We start from the raw sequence: 17,190 nt of genomic DNA, 5'->3' as shown, positions 1-17,190 counted from the left end.
GAAAGAAGCCGAAGCCGCGATAGCTCAGTTGGGAGAGCGTCAGACTGAAGATCTGAAGGTCCCTGGTTCGATCCCGGGTCGCGGCATAGTTTTTCCCAAAACTTTTTTAAATTTTTTCATGGACACGAGAATTGAAAAAAAAGGAAAAAACACAGACGAACGCCAACAGCACCGATCCTGGGCGATGTTGCCGTTGTTTTCCGCGTGGTTCTGCCACGGTGTCCTCTAGGAAAAGCGACAAAAGCAAAGAAAAAACCGCAAGCGCCAACAACACACACCGCAAGAAGCAACCAATTTTCGGTAACCTCGCGGATGCGGGGATCTATGCCCTGCAACGGGCCCTGGAAACAGCAATCTCTTGCGAAACCGCGGGGCGTTATTTGATCAAGGACTGCGAAAAAGCCCAGCAGCCACGCCGGCCGCGACCACGGAACAAGGCGTGCGGAGAAAAAAAAAAGGGCATTGGGCGGACGCTACTGCCACCCGTCGAGGCGCCGATTTCCGCACCGCAAAGGGCACCACGACGCGAATTTCCCGCAGAATAGTTGGATGGAATGCGGGCTTCTATGTAACGCTAGAGCGCACACGAAAAAAAAAGCATATTTGGAAGGCATCGACCACCGCAAAAGCGTTTACCACCAAAGAGCCTTTCGAAAGACATCGCCAGAAACGTGCACCGCCATTGGAAGCTGCGTCTCCGTGCCCTGATTATCTGATATTTAACCATCCCGTCGCGGTAAAAGAGCCACTTTTTCGAAAAACGCGGACACAATTCTATGGTAAGCCAAAATAAAACAGCGCCTTCCCCACAGAACGGTTGTTGGCACATGGCCGGACGCATCGACCACCGCCGGGAAAAAACACGTTCTGCTGCGGCGCAGCTGCCACACCATAAAGCCCGTAGGCGCGAGTTACCGCAACGCGCGCCATACAATCGATTCAAGAGAAATAAAAAAAATAAGTGACATAACAAAATAAAGAACTGCGCTCGTCACGGAAGGCGTGGTGCACAAACGGTGCGGAGGCAGCGTCCAGCTCCGTTGCCGAAAAGTCGAGCCACATGTCCACCTGGCTGCCCTCCAGCGGCGTGCGGCCGTACAGGAAGCCGCCGCTCCGGTCAAGGCGCGCGATGTGGCGCAGGATGGCGTTGGACTCGAACACGCAGCCCTCCTCCGTCTGCAGCACGGGGTAGCGGCCGCACGGGCTGCAGTTGCGGCAGTACTCCGCCGTCTCGTTCTCGCGGCCGTACTCGCACGCCTTCAGCGTCACCGCAACGTTGGCGAGGGCCGCAGCAGCCAGAAGCTTGTGCGTGCGTGCGTTCTCGGGGTTCACACCGCTCCACAGCGTGAGCGACATGGCGTATGTGTGCTTGTGTGTATTTTAATGTGCCGTGTGTTTTTCAGTGCTTAAAGTTGCAGAGCAGCTGCACGGCACAAGAGGGGCAAGAGAAGGCAACGGCAAAGAGATACAGATAGCACAAAAGGAGACTACTCATATCGTCACACACACACACAGCCCGCGAAGTGAGTAAACCCAACCACAAAACAAGTAAAACAATAAAAAACAAAACGAAGCGTGGGACGACCAGCACACACATTCTCATTGCTCCCGTAAAGCAAAACACACACACAGGGAGAGAGAGAGAGGTCGCCCACTCAATGCAATGAAAACAAAACAAAAACAGTTACGGTGCTCCGCCCATGCAGCCAGGCGGGACGGCGGTGGTGCGTGTGGTGCAAAAAATAACCAATGCCCCGGCATGGGTGTGCATGCATATATACAATGGGCACATTATTTGTGTGCCTCGTGGGGTGAGGTGACGGTGAGGCGTTAAGACACATTATTGAGGACAATCCCAAGTTTATCATTAATTGCGCTTAGGTGTCGTGTGCCGTTAGGACTGATTCTTCTATTCATAGTCGAATAAGTTTTCTGTTCCTTCAAATCCCTGTAACTATAATATTAATGGAAGCAAATGGAAGAGGAATCCCTTTTCTTATCATGCAGGCCGAGGCAATTTCTGTGCGCAGCTTGTTTTTGGTTGCTTTCCCATTTCTCGGTTCACTATGGACATTTTGGTGACAATACTTTGCTACAAGGAGCGGCGAATAAAGGCAGTTCAAAATTACATGCCTTACGCGGGAGCTGCAACTGAATCATGAGTTTTTGGAGTCTCGCGGGATACAGGCATCCTTTGCTTACGTGGTGTCAGCAGAAAACCCTGCCGACGGTATATCTCGTGGTCGCCTGTTTACACTTCAGGACTTGGCGAAGGGGAGCGGCGGGGTCTTGTGACAGGAGGAGTCCAAAGTTTGCCACTTCGTGAGTTATAATATTTCTATTACTAACAAAATACAACGTGTCATGAGAGTGGCAATCCGAATATATATTCTTGGAGCAGACAATGAGGAGGTGGCGAACCCATGGCTTCTCTATTTAACTTTTCCTTTCATCCATCATGTTTGACTTATTTAGATCATTTCAGGTTGCGGCCAGCAGCCCAGCCCAATATTGCTTTGTATAAGCGGTTGTGGGTTGCTAGTTCTTCCACTGGGACGTTTGGCTTGTAGCAAACTGCGGTAGGCGATTAATAGCTATTTGCTTCTATACGAGCACCTTTGAAGGGGTGTTTGTTCCCTGGTTGCCGGAGCTTTTATTGCGTGCGAGACGTCGGCGTTTGCTCGTTTATTTTCTGTTATTTATTTATTTATATTATCGTGAGGCGCTGTTTTGCTCGATGGGGCGCAGTGTTAGGAAGGAGAACTGTTTGCGCAAACTGGCGTCACGCCGTGCGGTGCGCTTATTGGGAGAACAGCGGTTCTGTTGAACAAATGTTAAACTTGACGGCAAAATACTTTTGTCGGGATGCCGGAGGTAGAAAAAGATATGCTTAGCCCAACACCTGAAAAAGAGTGGCACCATCGAGTAAAATCCGCTTTTGCTTCAGAATTTATGATCATGAGGGTGTAATTTTCTCTTCGACAAATATGGAAATGAAAAAGCGACATTGTCGAACTCAACAAGAGTCCTTTAATTGTGTAGCTCCTTATTGCATTGTTTCTCGGCAGCGGGGGATCATCGTTCCACCGTGCTAGCTCGGTGGCATGGCGTATCGTGTGCGTTTCACGCCCTCTCCGGGGCCAGGACCACCTTTTACGTTCCCACTCGGCAGGGCGGACGTGCTCGAAGACGGTGGCCGGCTTGTGGGTTATAAAATTTATTTGGAAAAAAAACACGATGAACAAGCAACAGAAATGCAATGGACCCCTATTTAGCACTGGATTCTGGAAATTTACATTGCGTTCCATTGATTTGGACGGTTGTTTTATGGAACTTGTCTTGGCGATATGAGCTTGGGATTCTTGCACGTGCCGCATGCTTGAGGAAGGGGCGTGTGGAAAATTATTCTTTCCCGATCTTATACATCGTTACCAGAAGCATGGCTTTTTCAAGGCGCGGATCCACGTTGTCTGCCGATGCAGCCGATGAAAGGCGACACACGCATGGAGCCCGCTGGAGAAACCACTTTTGAAGTGAGTTCAGGCCTTTTTTCACCCACCGAGTAAATTTCGATCTCTTTTCTCCTGCCCATAGATGCGGGTTTCTGCGAGAGACTTTTTTCTGTAATTGAATATCTATATGAGTGATGAAATCTCTTTTCCATCGCACCCCGCTATTTCCTTTGTACTGTATATATGGAGAAAGAGAGAGAGGGAGGCCTTGTATTTAGTTTACGAATGGGAATGCGAATTTGAAAAGAAGATACTGTGACTTTCTTTCTACGAAGTCCTCACAACCCTATTATTACTGCATGGTTTATTCTCCCTTTCCTGAGAAGCTTCCTTCTGCCCTTTAGGGGAAAGCATACAATCAAACATAACATGAACGAAATTATTACTCGCTTTTTTAGTTGTTCCCCACACTGTAAGCCTGAAGTTCTGGGCCGCATCCTTCATGACGTCGAGAATTTGTGTAACACCTTCCATTTCTACTGTCGTGACGCCACTTGGGAGTGACACAACAGGAAAAGCCTTGCATCTATGGTGGGCTTCCTATTACCATTAAGAAGAGCAACAGTGACCACACTTCTTTAACTCCAGACAGCCGTGAGCAAGCGCCACCACATCGTTATGTCTTGCCCTTGCAGATATGGCTGACGCACTTGTACCCCATTGAGCCTCCTCTGGCGTTTCTCCTCAGCGCGGAACAAGGCTGCAGGATAGCGAGCAACCACAAATACGTTGATGCTACCGGACGTTGTCACACGCCGGAGCTAGCAGCATGGCATCCAGTTTCATCCTCACTTTGTGATGTCGTCAAGAAGCTGGGCCAGTTGCTGTCAGCTGAAGGCTTAATTCCGCTTTGTTTTGGTGAAGAAGGCGTCAGCTCACCATCAAAAGGCCATGCGACAGCAGTCTCACAGCGATTGTGTCATGGATTAGAAAATGGTGACGATGATAAACGGACGGATGAGCATGAGAGGTGCGTGGTGTGCTTTTCTCCCAAGGAAACGGTGCTCGTTCCATGTGGACATTATTGCTTATGCGATGCATGCGCAACAAATGTGACTCATTGCCCTCTGTGTCGTGGGTCGGTCAAGTTCCGTCAGTGTGTGTTTTCATGACAATCAAGGGGTCGTATATTTGAAGAGAGAGACAAAAGCCGAGACGCCACAAAGTGTTATTGGAAGTTATTCACGCAGTGAAACGATCCCAAATGGCAATGGCACACCGGTAAAAAAAAGAGAAAACATGCGCAGTAATATGTTGTCTTTGTCCGTTGAAACCTTGACAATTGCAAAGGACTTCCCTGAATTTCTGTCAGGCTCCTTTGGTGCAACTTGGATTTTGTTTTTCCCGCATTCATTTGAGGAAAACAACAGTAGACTGCTAAAGCATCGTTTTCATTTTAGTTGATGCCAAGCATTTGGACCGCCCCAATCGCATTGCCACCCGCAACCAGCGTCTCTGGGAGGTGGTGGGCTGGTGACGAGACGTCCCCGCTGCCCAGGCACACACGCGCAGCACACGTCTCCTCCTATGAGAGGGCGGCGTTTGACACGGAGTGGGGCCGACATGATGGCACCGCGCCTCCCATGGGCAGAAGCGCCGCGGCGAAATGAAACAAGGAGGGGAGACGCAGAAAAGAGGGAAGCGCGGCGGCCAGGCAGAACGGAAGAAAAAGCCCTTACGACGAAGGAACGCCCCGCGAGCGGGAGGACAAAGGTCGTCGCGGGCCAAGTTCCCTCCTGCGGCGCGGCCATTTGTTCCACCCGGGCCACGAGGTGTCGCAAAACGCTTTTCGCTGGCGGATCTCACGAGCAGCTGGAGGTGTAAAGGTGTCCTCAAGCAGCGCCCACCGAAGTCTTTGCGGAGAAGTTATAGGAACCGCCCTGATGAGAGTGTCTTCACGAAGAACCTCCTTATTCACCGCCTAGTTTTTCCTCCCGGCTATGCCGATCCTGCGGACAACGATTCCGACGGTAGCCACAAGGGAAAAAAGCAGATTTACGTTCAATTTCGTTTGGCAAGGAAATGCCCGTCACCGCAACCTTCTCCACTGCAGCACCAAGCTACCCACAGCCGCCGATTTGGGTTTCCAGAACATCGTCTGTTCCGACGCCGTGGGAGTGCGTGTTTGCTATCCGCTTCTCTCTATGCCGTTGCTTTTTTTGGACGCTCTCTTGTGCCGCACAGCTGCTCTGCACTTATAGGCACTGACAAACACACAAGCACATTTAAACACGCACACACACACAGAGAAACACACGCCACATCGTACATGCTTTGGAGCGGCGTGAACACTGAAAACGCAGAGACACACACACAAGATTCTGGCTGCGGTGGCTTTTGCGAGGAGGGAAAAAGCCTGCAATTCATTTTTCTGCCATGTTGCGGGTGCAATGTTGGCGGCATGCAGCTGATTGGGTGGTATGTCATTGAGGGTGCCTGGGGTACGTGCGTATCGCCTCCCGCACAGCGCCTGCACGTGCTGCCGTTTCTCTTTTGCTGCTCATCGGCCGATGTGGGATTCTCCGACTGTGCGGGGTGATGTGCGCCAGTGGCGGAGCGGGTGCGATGGAGGGACAAGAATTAAAACGACTGGCGGCAGCGTGTGGTTGCTGCGAAGGGCGGTTGTGCTCTTTTGCATCCCGCTGGTTGTTTGTTGTGTTCGCGTTGCTCGGTGCGTGCTGACGCGTGAATAACGACACACCCAGCGTGGCTCCTGCTATTGGTGGTGGTGACCATCGCTGTGTGTTCCCGGTGCACTGTTCTTCCTTCTCGTTCCGTGTGTCTGTGTGCGTGAGTTGTTGTTGTGGGGAGTGACTGCGGCGGGGATGATGGTGCCACTTACGGTGGGTGGGTGGCGGTGCTTATTCTTTCACCCATATTTTGTTAGCCTGTTTTTCTTCATTTTTTTTCACTCTCTTACGAAGAAAGCAACCAAGCGCTAATCGCTACTGTGAAATTCGAAGGCTCTTAAAGGACCAACAGCACACACACCGCCCACACACACATATTTATATGCACTCACGTGTTGCTGCAGTGAAGGCACCCCGCACACACAACCGTCGCCGCGTGACCGGATCAAACGGGAGGAGGGAAGGAAGAGAGAGTGAGACGCAGAGATCCAACATGTCCCGTCGTGTGTTTACTTCCGCGGTGCTGCTCCTCTTTTTCGTGATGATTTGCTGCGGCAGTGGTGGAGCTACAGCCACTGATAATGGGGCTTCAGCTCCGGGAACTTCACCGAAAACCCATTTTGTTTGGAGAGACAAAAAAGGAGGAGAAACAGTGAGTTCTTTACGTGTTCCAGTTCTTGTTGAGATGGATGGTGATGTTTTTGCTGTTGCCGAGGCGCAGTGCACGGAAGCCAGTAACAGCGGTTTTACTGGGATTGCCTCGGAGCTCCTGGAGTGGACCGATCAAGAATCAAGAGAATTGGATACAACTAAACTGAAGACACAAGTACTGGAGGAATGTCAGTTTGAACAAGGGAAGTGTCCTTCCCCAACAGGAGCTCAGGATGCTGCTGCTTCCCAAAACCGGAAAAAAGTGGGTGTGAGCCGGCCAACAACAGTTGTGAATGGGAGTGATATTCACATGTTTGCTAGAACCTACAGTTTTGAAGTTACTGAAGGCGTTGGTAGCACAGCTGCAGCAGCTAAATGGCGACTTTTGGGGGCTGTGGGAAAAGTCAGTAATGATGGGAGCAGCGGTAAAAAATATATTTATTGGGAAGACGCTTCCGTTATCCCGTGGACTGAATTTGAAAAACAACAGGAATTTTTGACACGGCTGATTGGCGGCGGCGGATCGGGTATTAAGATGAAGGACGGTACGCTTGTGTTGCCCGTGGAAGGCACGAAGAAGGATGGAAAGGCCGTTTCGCTGATCATATACTCAGCCAATGAGAGTGGGAAGCTGTCGAAGGGGATGTCTGCCGATGGCTGCAGTGATCCCTCCGTCGTGGAGTGGAAGGACAAACTCATGATGATGACTGCTTGTGATGATGGCCGCCGCAGGGTGTACGAGTCCGGTGACAAGGGGGGTTCGTGGACGGAGGCCCTCGGGACACTCTCGCGCGTGTGGTTCAACAAACACGAGGGAAATGAGAAGGGCGTTGGGAGCGGTTTCAGCACAGCGACGATTGAGAACAGGGACGTGATGCTCGTTACTGTGCCGGTGTATTCAAACAGAAAGGGAAACGAAGGGGCTGAACTTCATCTTTGGCTGACGGACAATACGCACATTGCTGATATTGGGCCTGTGTCCGGCAACGACGACGCTGCCGCCAGCTCCCTGCTGTACAAAAGTGCTGGAAGTGGAAATAATAATAATGAGAGGCTGATTGCACTTTACGAGAAGGGCGGTGGGGAATCATCACTCGGCATGGTCTCTGTGCGTCTGACTGCGCAGCTGAAGCACGTGAGGGAGGTGCTGGCCACCTGGAAGAAGGTGGACGGTCGTGTCTCCAAGCTGTGCCCTTCAACTGCTGCGACGAATCCCTCAACTGGCAATGGCTGCAGCACCGTTAAGATCACGGCTGGGCTGGTTGGCTTTTTGTCCGGCAAATTCTCTGGTAACACATGGAGGGACGAGTACCTCGGGGTGGACGCCACAGTAAAGAAAGGAACGAATGGAGTGGCAACAGGGTATGCGGATGGAGTGACGTTCCAGGGAGTGTGGGCGGAGTGGCCTGTTGGCAAGCAGGGGGAGAATCAGCTGTACTACTTTGCGAACCACAACTTCACTCTTGTGGCGACGGTGTCCATCCACGGTGTGCCGAAGGGAGATACCCCCATTCCGTTGATGGGTGCGACGATGAATGACAATAAGAATCCTGTGCTCCTGGGACTGTCGTACGACAAAGAGGGGAAGTGGCAGGTGCTGTGCGGTGGCAAAACGACCAAGGAGCTCCGCAGTAATTGGGAGCCAGGGACAACACACCAAGTGGCCATTGTGCTACGGAACGGAAAACAGGGCTCCGCGTACGTCGATGGTCAGCGTGTGGGAGATGCGTCATGTGAATTGAAAAACACGGATTCGAAAGGAATCTCCCACTTCTACATTGGAGGGGATGGAGGCAGCGCAGGGAGCAAAGAAGACGTGCCTGTGACCGCGACGAATGTCCTGCTGTACAACCGCCCGTTGGATGACAATGAGATCCGCGTCCTCAACGCAAACAAAATTTCTATTCCAAAGCTGAAAGGTCTGAAAAAATTGGCGGCAGGAGCAACGGGTGAAGGTACCGCTCGTGACGGCGGGGCACATGGTGATGGGAGCACTGTTTGCGGAGGCGGACTGCTGCCGCTGCTCCTTCTGCTTGGATTGTGGGGGATTGCCGCTTCTTGAGGAGTGTGTGGCCTCTGCGTGGAGCATCTCAGCCCTTCCCCACCACCGACGCACACACCCCTGGTAGTGGATTACTCTCCGTAAGGGAAAATATTCATGTTTTTTTTTTACTTTTACTTTTTTGTGCGTGTTTTTTTTTCTAATCTCCCATCCCTCTTTTTTGCTTTTGGGGGCAATCAATATGGACGTTTTTTTTTTTCTACTCTTCCCTCTTTTAATTGTTTCTTCTGCACTCTTCCTGTGAGGGGTGCCGTGTGTTTCCCGCCCAACTGCTCCACTCGCACACCCACCGACACGCTCATGACGACGGCCCTGTGCGCCTCGCCTGCTGCACGCATGAGGAGGGGCCGCGACGAACGGCGCGCTGAGGGAGCCGTGACGTGTGGGCGTGCGACGAGGGCCGGTGGGGCGGAGCACACATTTCTTTCCCTCTTGTTTTGTTTTCTTTGCGGCCAGGGCTGGCAGACACCCGCAGCGCCACACACACACAGCCACACCCTGCCGCTCTTTAAAGTAAATTTTTTGTGCCTTGCGTGTGCATTTTACGCACCGGCAGTCCTTTCGGTGTCGGTCTTGTGAGCATTTCTTTTCCCCCGATGCTTTTTTTTTTTTGCTGCGCTCACTCTCCCGATGGAGTGACGCGACCGCCGTCATTTCTGCGTGCTTCTCTCAGTCCCCCACACACGAGTGACTGTGCTCTGCGGGCCGCACTCACACGCCGATGGGAGGGCTGAGGGGAGCAGCAACACGCAGATGACCCCATGAAATATAAACGACGTGCGGACACACAGAGGGTCAGACGGTTGAAAGACATTTAAATATGTTTTTAAAATTTTTTTGGGCAAAATATATGCAGACAGTTTGGTGTGGCCACAAGGCAGCCGGCAGCTTTTTAAATTTGTGTGGAACAGTAATGGATGATTTCTTTTTCATGTATAATTATTTTGTGTGATGGGGTTTGTATAAGATAAAGGGGAAGGTTGTTTTTTTTTGTTTTTTGTTTTAAACAAATCTTGTGTGAATTGCCACTGCCTGGACTGCAGTGCAGTCGTGAGTTTGAGCGGTCTTCTTCTTGTTGCTTCCGCCATGCACCTCCGCTGTACATTTTTTTGCGTCTCTCCACATACTCTGCTCTCTTTTTTCCTACTTCTTTGCTTTGTGTTTCTGCAGACACACACACACAAGATGCACATTGCAGTGGATTTGAATGCTTCTTTTGCAGTGCATGCTGGCAGTTGCGTGTGGCGGCTGTTGTCTTCCTCCGTGGCCATGAGGAGAAGGGAGGAGGGAGAGGGAGTGCGCAGTCCGAGTCTCCTTTCCTGCGGGTGTGGAGCACCGCGTGTGACTGCGTTGAGTTTGGCTCCGTGTCCCATTGAAGGCGGGATGGCTGGAAGTTTTGTTGCCGCGTCATGGATGGATGAGAGTCCACTGGCGCGTGTGGCTGGTGTGGTGGGTGCTTGCTCCGTGTGCGTTGTGTGGTGGCCGTGGGTTTTTGCCATTTCCCGTTGGCTGTGGGAATGAGCTGGGAGGAGATGGTGGTGGATATCTTCTCCTCCTGCATGGTGGGTGGCTGCTGGCGTTGTGTGCCTTTCTTGCGTGGATGCCGTCTCGTGGTGTGTGAACTGTGCTGCTGGGCCTGCTGCCCTTTCCGCATGTTGTCTGCTCTCTCTCGCTGTATCCGCTGCACTTCGTCCCTCTCCCTCTTGTTGCATTCTTTTTCATCTGCCTCACCGATAAGCTGACTGGCTCCAGCGACTCCACTACGGGTGATGATGACGGTGCGGCGCCGTGTTGGTCCTTGCGCTCTCGTGCTGCTGCTGCTGCTGCTGCTTGTCCGTGTGCGTGACGGCTGCTGGGAGTCCTGGACATGTATCTGGTGATGCGGATGCGGTGGTTGTGCCTGCGGATGTGTCGTGTGCTCCGAGTGACGGCAGCCTGAGCTGTCGCGTGCGTATGTGTGTGGGCGTGGAGGAATTGTTCTCCTGCCAGTGCTGAGGCTCAGCATGAGAATTATACCTTCAGAGGCTTTGATGTGCGCATCCGTTGCAGGAATGGTGAGCTGGGTGCTGTGTGCCATGAGGCCAATGCGATGCACACATGTAGCAACTGTGCTGCCAGCTGTGCAACGAAAGAGGAAGAGGCCACCGTTGCTTCCACGATGAACGTGACGTCACATAAATACGCCGGCCCTTATGAATTGTGGTGGCGTCAATTTCCCCCGATGGAACCATCCATCCGCCTGCACGGAGCAGCGATGCTGACCAGGCGGGCATCTGTCAGTTGCCGCCACCCCGTGAAGGGAAGGATGACACAAAATCTGGTGGGACAACTGCGCCGCAAGTTAATGCTGAGCCGTCACGTCAACACGAGGATTGGCGACAGTCTGCGGCGGCTGACGGACCCAACACCGTCGTTCAGAGTCCCGCATCCAACACGGCGACCAACACGTCCGAGATGAAGCTTGAGTTTGCTTACGTTTGAAGTATCAATGTGGGTCCGACACCACCCGAAAGAAGGCCCACGCCTGTCACCGAGCCGAAGGGGAATCCCATTGATGATGCGATGAGTGGTTTAATAAATGTTGAGTTGCCGCGGGGAGTCGATCTATTTGTGGCGCAGACGACGCTGGTGCAGCCGAAGGATGGGATTGTTCCAGTTACGACGAGGGATTCATTTGTTGCACCCTCTCTCGTCAGTGCTGGTGGAGTAATTGCTGTTTTTTTTTTTGAAGGATACATTGATGCCGAATATCAATGTGGTCAATTAATTATGTCCTTTTCTTCTGATGCTGTTGCGGGGTACATCGACTCTGCGTGGAATTGGTCCACTGTTGTTGGTGGGGTCAATAAAAGATACATGGAGGGCACACACTGTGCTTGGTGCAGCGGAGGGAGAGGAGAGTTTGGGTGCTGAGCTCCGCCCCACAACAATCACGAAGGGCAACAGAGTGTTTCTTCTTACTGGAGGCTCTGATGTGTCCTACGAAGGTGGGTGCTGGAGAGAGGGCGGCTTGGAGGTGAAACTGGTTGTGGGTGATGTCACGAATCCCACGGGTGGCAAGCAGAGTGGACGGATCGAATGGGGCGACCCCAAACCACTCTCGAAACTGATCTCTTCTGCTTCTCACAAGGTGAATGGACGGAGTTCATTGCTTCTGGTGGCGCAGGTGTTGTGATGGAGGATGGCACGCTTGTGTTTCCTCTGATGGCGGTGGATGAATCGGAAGACGTTTACTCCATGACCGTGCATTCGACGGACAACGGCAGTATCTGGACGCTCTGTGAAGACATTTCCCCTGCGAATTGCCTTAACCCCCGCTTCACCGGATGGGAGGGATCACTTCTCATGATTGTTGACTGCGAGAATGGCCAGAGGGTGTACGAGTCGCGTGACATGGGGACAAAGTGGACGGAGGCCATCGGGGCACTCTAAGGCGTGTGGGTCAACGCCCGATCAGGAGTCCCTCAGAAGGAAAGCCTGCATGTGGATGCCCTCATCACCGCGACCATTGAGGAAAGGGAGGTCGTGCTGTACACTCAGAGAGGGCACGCCTCGGGAAGAAAAGGGCCACTGCGCTCTGCCTTTGGGTCACGGACAGCAACCGCACTTTTTCTCTTGGACCGGTTGCCGTGGACAATGCTGCGAATTGGACGCTCGCCGGCAACCTGCTGTACTCGGATGGAAGTTTGCATCTTTTACAAGGGAGGGGCAACGGTGAATGCCGTGTCATCTCACTTTGCGGCCTGACGGAGGAACTGAGTGCGGTCAGGTCCGTCCCCAGTACTTGGACGCAAAAGGGCATTTTCTTCTCCAGCTTGTCTATACCCACGGCGTGGCTGGTGGCAGTTTTGTCCGGTGCGGCCAGTGATGACAGGTGGAACGACGAGTACCCTTGCCTGAATGCAACGGTGACGAATGCAGCGAAGGCCAACGATGGGTTAGAAGTGACGGGACTTGAGTCCAGGGCAATATGGCCTGTGAACACTCGGGGTGATAATGTGCGTCATGTATCTTTGAGCCACTACTTCACACTTGTAGCGTCGGTGACCATCGAAGAGGCTCCGAGCGGGAGCACTCCTCTACTGACTGCGATGCTGGCGGACACTGAGTCCAGTCATACCATGGGACTGTCGTACAGCCACAAGAAGAAGTGGGAGACGACGTTCGAAGGCAAGACAACAACACGGAGCAGCACTTGGGAGCCGAGGAAAGAATACCGAGTGGCACTCATGCTGCAAGGCAACAAGGCCTCTGTGGACGTTGATGGCGAGTCGCTGGGGGAGGAAGAGGTGCCGTTAACGGGCGAGAGGCCACCTGAGGTCCTGAGGGTTCGCTTTGGGGCGTGCGGTGGGCACTAATCTCATGTGACGGTGAAGAACGTTTTTCTGTACAACCGCCTACGGAATTCCACTGCGATGCGTGCACTCAAGGACAGGGTCCCCGTTCCGACGAGGGAAGCGGCTCCGACGCCATCTGAGAAGATTCGAGTAGTTGACAGCGTCAGAGAGCACATTGCTGGGGATATTACCGAAGAGAAATGAATGGGCACAACGCAATGCCACTGGACATGAATCCCTATTACAAATAGTCAGCCCGCAGGGTCTGGAGCGGCGTGAGTCCCGACGACCGCCTCGCCCTCTCCCAACGACGTGAAATTGATACTGCGTGATTTGAGCGGTAACAATACCGTGCGTGTGTGTGTGTCTTGTGTGTTGCTGCTTCTGGGATTGTGTTTGGGGGGCGGCAGTCTTCTGAGCCACAGAGTGTGGATTTGCGACTCCTCACGGAGAATACGTGCCGCATTTCTCGCCCTTTTTTATGCCACCGTTTTTGTTTATTTTTTAACGTTTTACTGTTTGTTGATTCTTTCAATGTTTTTACTTTTCAATGTTACCTTTAATGCAGTTTATCTGTTATAATCAGTACTGTTGCTTTTTTCTTTACGCGGTGTTCGGTTGATAAATACCGTGATGAGTGATTTGTTTCCCCCTCTTGTTTGCCTTTTTTTTTGCCCACACACGGTGCCGGCCTCATTGCTGTGCGTCCCACGGACTGCCCGAAAGGGGGAGCGGAGGAACAGGCCGGATGCCGCATGAAATGTGAGGGATGTTGTGTGGGCTCGTGGAACAGTACGAACACTTTTCTTTAATTTTTGTTGCGCGGGCAATATGTATATACAGAAACACAAGGTCGTTTCTATTGCGTTGCATGGCACATGAAATAAAATTTCTGCCGAATTAAATTTCCCTAATTATTTCTTTTGAGGGTCATGCCGGAATCTCACTTTTTCCTTTTATTTGGTAACTCACCGCAGCGTGCCTCCATTGTTACCGTATCCACTGTCGCTGTGTGTCTCCGTGTCCCGTTGAGTGTCCCTCTGCTGGCCGTGCTGTTGACATGCCCCCACTTCTTCTTTCCTGCTAGTGGCACCGATGGTCCGCGACGACGATTGTTTGTGCTCCCCTTTGCGATGGCACGAGGGTGACTGGGCGCTGGCCTGCTGAGTGCACTCGGAGGGAAGCGGATGGTGTGTGCAGTGCGTCACTGTGAGTCGTTTTGCCAATCCGTGGGTGCGGAGGGAAGTAAAGGACTGCAGCGTGGACTTGGATCCGCCCGTCTCTTTCGTTGCGGCCGTGTGTGTGCTGGGCGCATGGCTCTATCTTGCGGTGCGACGTGGATGGCATTGCTTTTGTTTGTGCCCTTGTGCATGCGCTGTGCGGCGGGCTTCCCTTCCCCATGACACCGCCCTTGTGTGCGGGCGAGTGGAGGGAGCGGAGGTGTGAGGGAGTGAGGGTGGCCGTTGTTTCCGCACATTTGGATCTTCCACAAAAGTGGCATTTCTCGGCAGCCTCTCGCAGCACCCAGACCGTGGATTGAGAGGATGGGAGGGTCTGCTCCAAGCACAACGAGGACAACAAGATGCAGTTCATGACGGCCAACCTGATCCGCGGGTGGTTCCAGCGCATGGAGCACGTGCGCAAGTACGCGTTCGGCGTTGCACTCATCATTGGGGAGGAGAGGCGGCACGACATTGTGGCGCTGTGGGTGTTCCGCGGCCGGGGCATGCCGGCGATTGTGGAGGACGTGGAGGACACGGAGCTGTTCGACTGGGAGGAGGTCGCTGACGTCGCGGCGCAGCGGGAGCGCATCACGGACTACCTGTGCTGGGAGGGCCCGACGATCCCGAGGCCTGTGCTGGAGGGGCGTGTGTTCAAGTGAGCGTGGCGTGCTGGTGAGGGACGGAGTAGAGAAAATAACGGTAATAGTAACTGTGGGGGTGTGAGGAACGGGACAAGGGCGAGGAGCACTTGTTTTCTTTTTGTTGTTGTTGTTGAGCGGCGTCCACCTAATTGTTGTTGAGCGTGGCTCTCATCGCTGGATGGGACGGTGCGTGGCTGTGTGACTTGTCTCTTTTTTTGCTTTCACTCTGCGCTGACGGGGAGTTAGTTTGTGCTGAGGGCTGCACGCAAGTGAGAGGAGTGATGGCGATGATGATGACTGGCCGTGTGCTGCTGGTGTGTGGCCTCTGCGTGCTGTGGTGCGGTGCCTGGTTGTGTGATGCGGCGGAGACTTCATCGAGTGCTCCGCATCGTGATAATGCGGATTAAACGATGACTCCAGAGGAGGTGACTGAGGCTATCGAAAAACTCGCAGAGGGAGTGCTGGACATGATTCGAGTATCTTGTCGAATGTCTTTCATTACGAGTGTAAATGCCACGTTACCCGCGCACAACGACACAGAAGTTGAGAAATGCGTAAACAAAACGGCGGTTGAGATTTCCAGCGTCACCCCTCGTGGCCGGCCTGCAGCCGCAACCACAGACGCCACTTTGGCCTCGCCATTGCCGTCGTCAAGTTCTGCTACCAGCGCCTTGCAGGGGCAGGCGCAAGGATCACCGGGTGCTGCACCAGAGCCTGTGAAACCCCCGCAGACAGATTCAGTCAATACCGAACAGCTGTCTGAAACGCCGGCCTCCACAGGCGGTGGTGAGTTGGCTGACAGGAGCAGCCATACACCGACCGACGTCGCAAAAACACATGAAGCACGCCCAGCTGGTAACGCCACTTCCACACCGACGGCCACTCGGGGAGATTCCGAGAAGTCACCGGCGATCACCACCCAAACACGTGAGACAAACGAGACTGGCGACAGTGACGGCAGCACCGCGGTCTTCCACACCACCTCCCCTCTTTTACTTCTTCTTATTGTTGCGTGTGCGGCTGCGGCTGCGGTGGTGGCCGCGTGAGAGTGAGTGAGAGAGAGCCGTGCACCGCCCGCACACACACTCGTCCTTCACTCTCTGTGTGTGTGTCCCCTTGCATGGACTCTCGCCCTCACCTCACCCCACGAAGCACACACATAATGTGCCCATTGTATATATGCATGCACACCCATGCAGGCCCGTTGGTGCTCTCTTTTGCACCACACGCACCGCTGCCGTCCTGCCTGGCTGCATGGGCGGAGCACCGTAACTGTTTTTATTGCATTGAGTGGGCGATCTCTCTCTCTCTCCCTGTGTGTGTGTTTTGCTTTACAGGAGCAATGAGAGTGTGTGCGCTGGTCGTCCCACGCTTCGGCTTTTTGTTTTATTGTTTTTCATTGTTTTGTGGTTGAGAGCACCCATTCCGCGGGCTGCGTGTGTGTGTGTGTGTGTGTGTGTGTGTGATGATATGAGTGATTTGCGTGTGTGCTATCCGTTTCTCTCTCTGCCGTTGCTTTTCTTTGGACTTTCTTGTGCCGCACAGCTGCTCTGCATGTATAGGCGCTGACAAACACACAAGCAAATGCACACACACGCCATGTTGCACACACGTGAGCTGCCCCTGCACTGCTAGAGAAGCTCTCGGCGCGCTTTGGAATGTCGCAGCGGGCACCATTGGACTCGGTGCGTTGGCGCCTGTGGCTGCCGTTGTCGACGCTCCGATCCGCTCTGTTGGAAGTGCCGGCGTGGTCGTGGGGCGGCGGGAGAGCAACGGCGGACACGGTGACCTTTACGCGGTGAGCTCACAGTAACCCCTTGGCCAGTGGCAGTGCGGATGGAACGGTCATAATGATCGCACCGCCGGCACGCTTGTTGTCGAGTTCCCCGAAAGGAGAGCAGTGAAAGAAGGTCCGTCCGCATGACTCTTTGCATCTCCGCTTCAGGGCTGCGCATCACAATCGGGGTTGCCGTGCGGTTATGCAACAGGGTATGAGCTGCTGGGAGAGCGCGCTGTGCGATGCTCCTGCACCTGGGACTGGTGCTGTGCCGTTGGCGGATGTTGAGTGGGCGATCACACAAATATTGCGACACCACAAGGAGAGCAGACCAAACACCTCGTGTGGAGGGAGCGG

General features: G+C 53.2%; 3 protein-coding genes, 1 non-coding gene and 4 pseudogenes across 4 annotated transcripts, besides 9 other annotated features; 7 read left to right on the top strand and 1 right to left on the bottom strand.

Annotated features, from left to right (window-relative positions):
- Positions 1 to 15,681: a sequence feature (areas not merged during assembly with more than two copies in the genome that could not be assigned to a particular haplotype).
- On the top strand, positions 14 to 86 carry Tc00.1047053506603.60. Its single transcript has one exon. It is a non-coding gene; the product is annotated as a tRNA-Phe (tRNA).
- Positions 940 to 1,356, bottom strand: Tc00.1047053506603.50 (elongation factor 1-gamma (EF-1-gamma), putative; the record flags this gene model as incomplete). Its single annotated transcript, XM_803708.1, has 1 exon — positions 940 to 1,356. One exon carries the CDS (start codon positions 1,354 to 1,356, stop codon positions 940 to 942), a length of 417 nt encoding a protein of 138 aa, XP_808801.1.
- Positions 1,831 to 2,524: a mobile genetic element.
- Positions 2,279 to 2,504: a mobile genetic element.
- Positions 2,696 to 2,716: a sequence feature (AT_rich).
- Tc00.1047053506603.46 lies at positions 3,882 to 4,646 on the top strand (annotated as a pseudogene).
- Positions 5,119 to 6,051, top strand: Tc00.1047053506603.43 (uncharacterized protein; the record flags this gene model as incomplete). Its single annotated transcript, XM_803709.1, has 1 exon — positions 5,119 to 6,051. The coding sequence occupies one exon, from the start codon at positions 5,119 to 5,121 to the stop codon at positions 6,049 to 6,051; it is 933 nt and encodes a 310-aa protein (XP_808802.1).
- Positions 5,720 to 5,775: a microsatellite.
- On the top strand, positions 6,525 to 8,855 carry Tc00.1047053506603.40 (trans-sialidase, putative; the record flags this gene model as incomplete). Its single annotated transcript, XM_803707.1, has 1 exon — positions 6,525 to 8,855. The coding sequence occupies one exon, from the start codon at positions 6,525 to 6,527 to the stop codon at positions 8,853 to 8,855; it is 2,331 nt and encodes a 776-aa protein (XP_808800.1).
- Positions 10,665 to 10,686: a microsatellite.
- Tc00.1047053506603.35 lies at positions 11,418 to 13,349 on the top strand (annotated as a pseudogene).
- On the top strand, positions 14,775 to 15,074 carry Tc00.1047053506603.29 (annotated as a pseudogene).
- Tc00.1047053506603.20 lies at positions 15,338 to 16,102 on the top strand (annotated as a pseudogene).
- Positions 15,682 to 16,004: a sequence feature (heterozygous, non-Esmeraldo-like haplotype).
- Positions 16,005 to 17,190: a sequence feature (areas merged during assembly that could not be assigned to a particular haplotype. This can correspond to areas where the two haplotypes were merged or to regions with more than two copies in the genome that were merged during assembly.).
- Positions 16,490 to 16,521: a microsatellite.

This window comes from Trypanosoma cruzi, genomic scaffold (assembly GCF_000209065.1).
Source record: "Trypanosoma cruzi strain CL Brener 1047053516653 genomic scaffold, whole genome shotgun sequence".
NCBI lineage: Eukaryota > Euglenozoa > Kinetoplastea > Trypanosomatida > Trypanosomatidae > Trypanosoma > Trypanosoma cruzi.
This window is presented reverse-complemented; position numbering and strand designations above follow the sequence as displayed.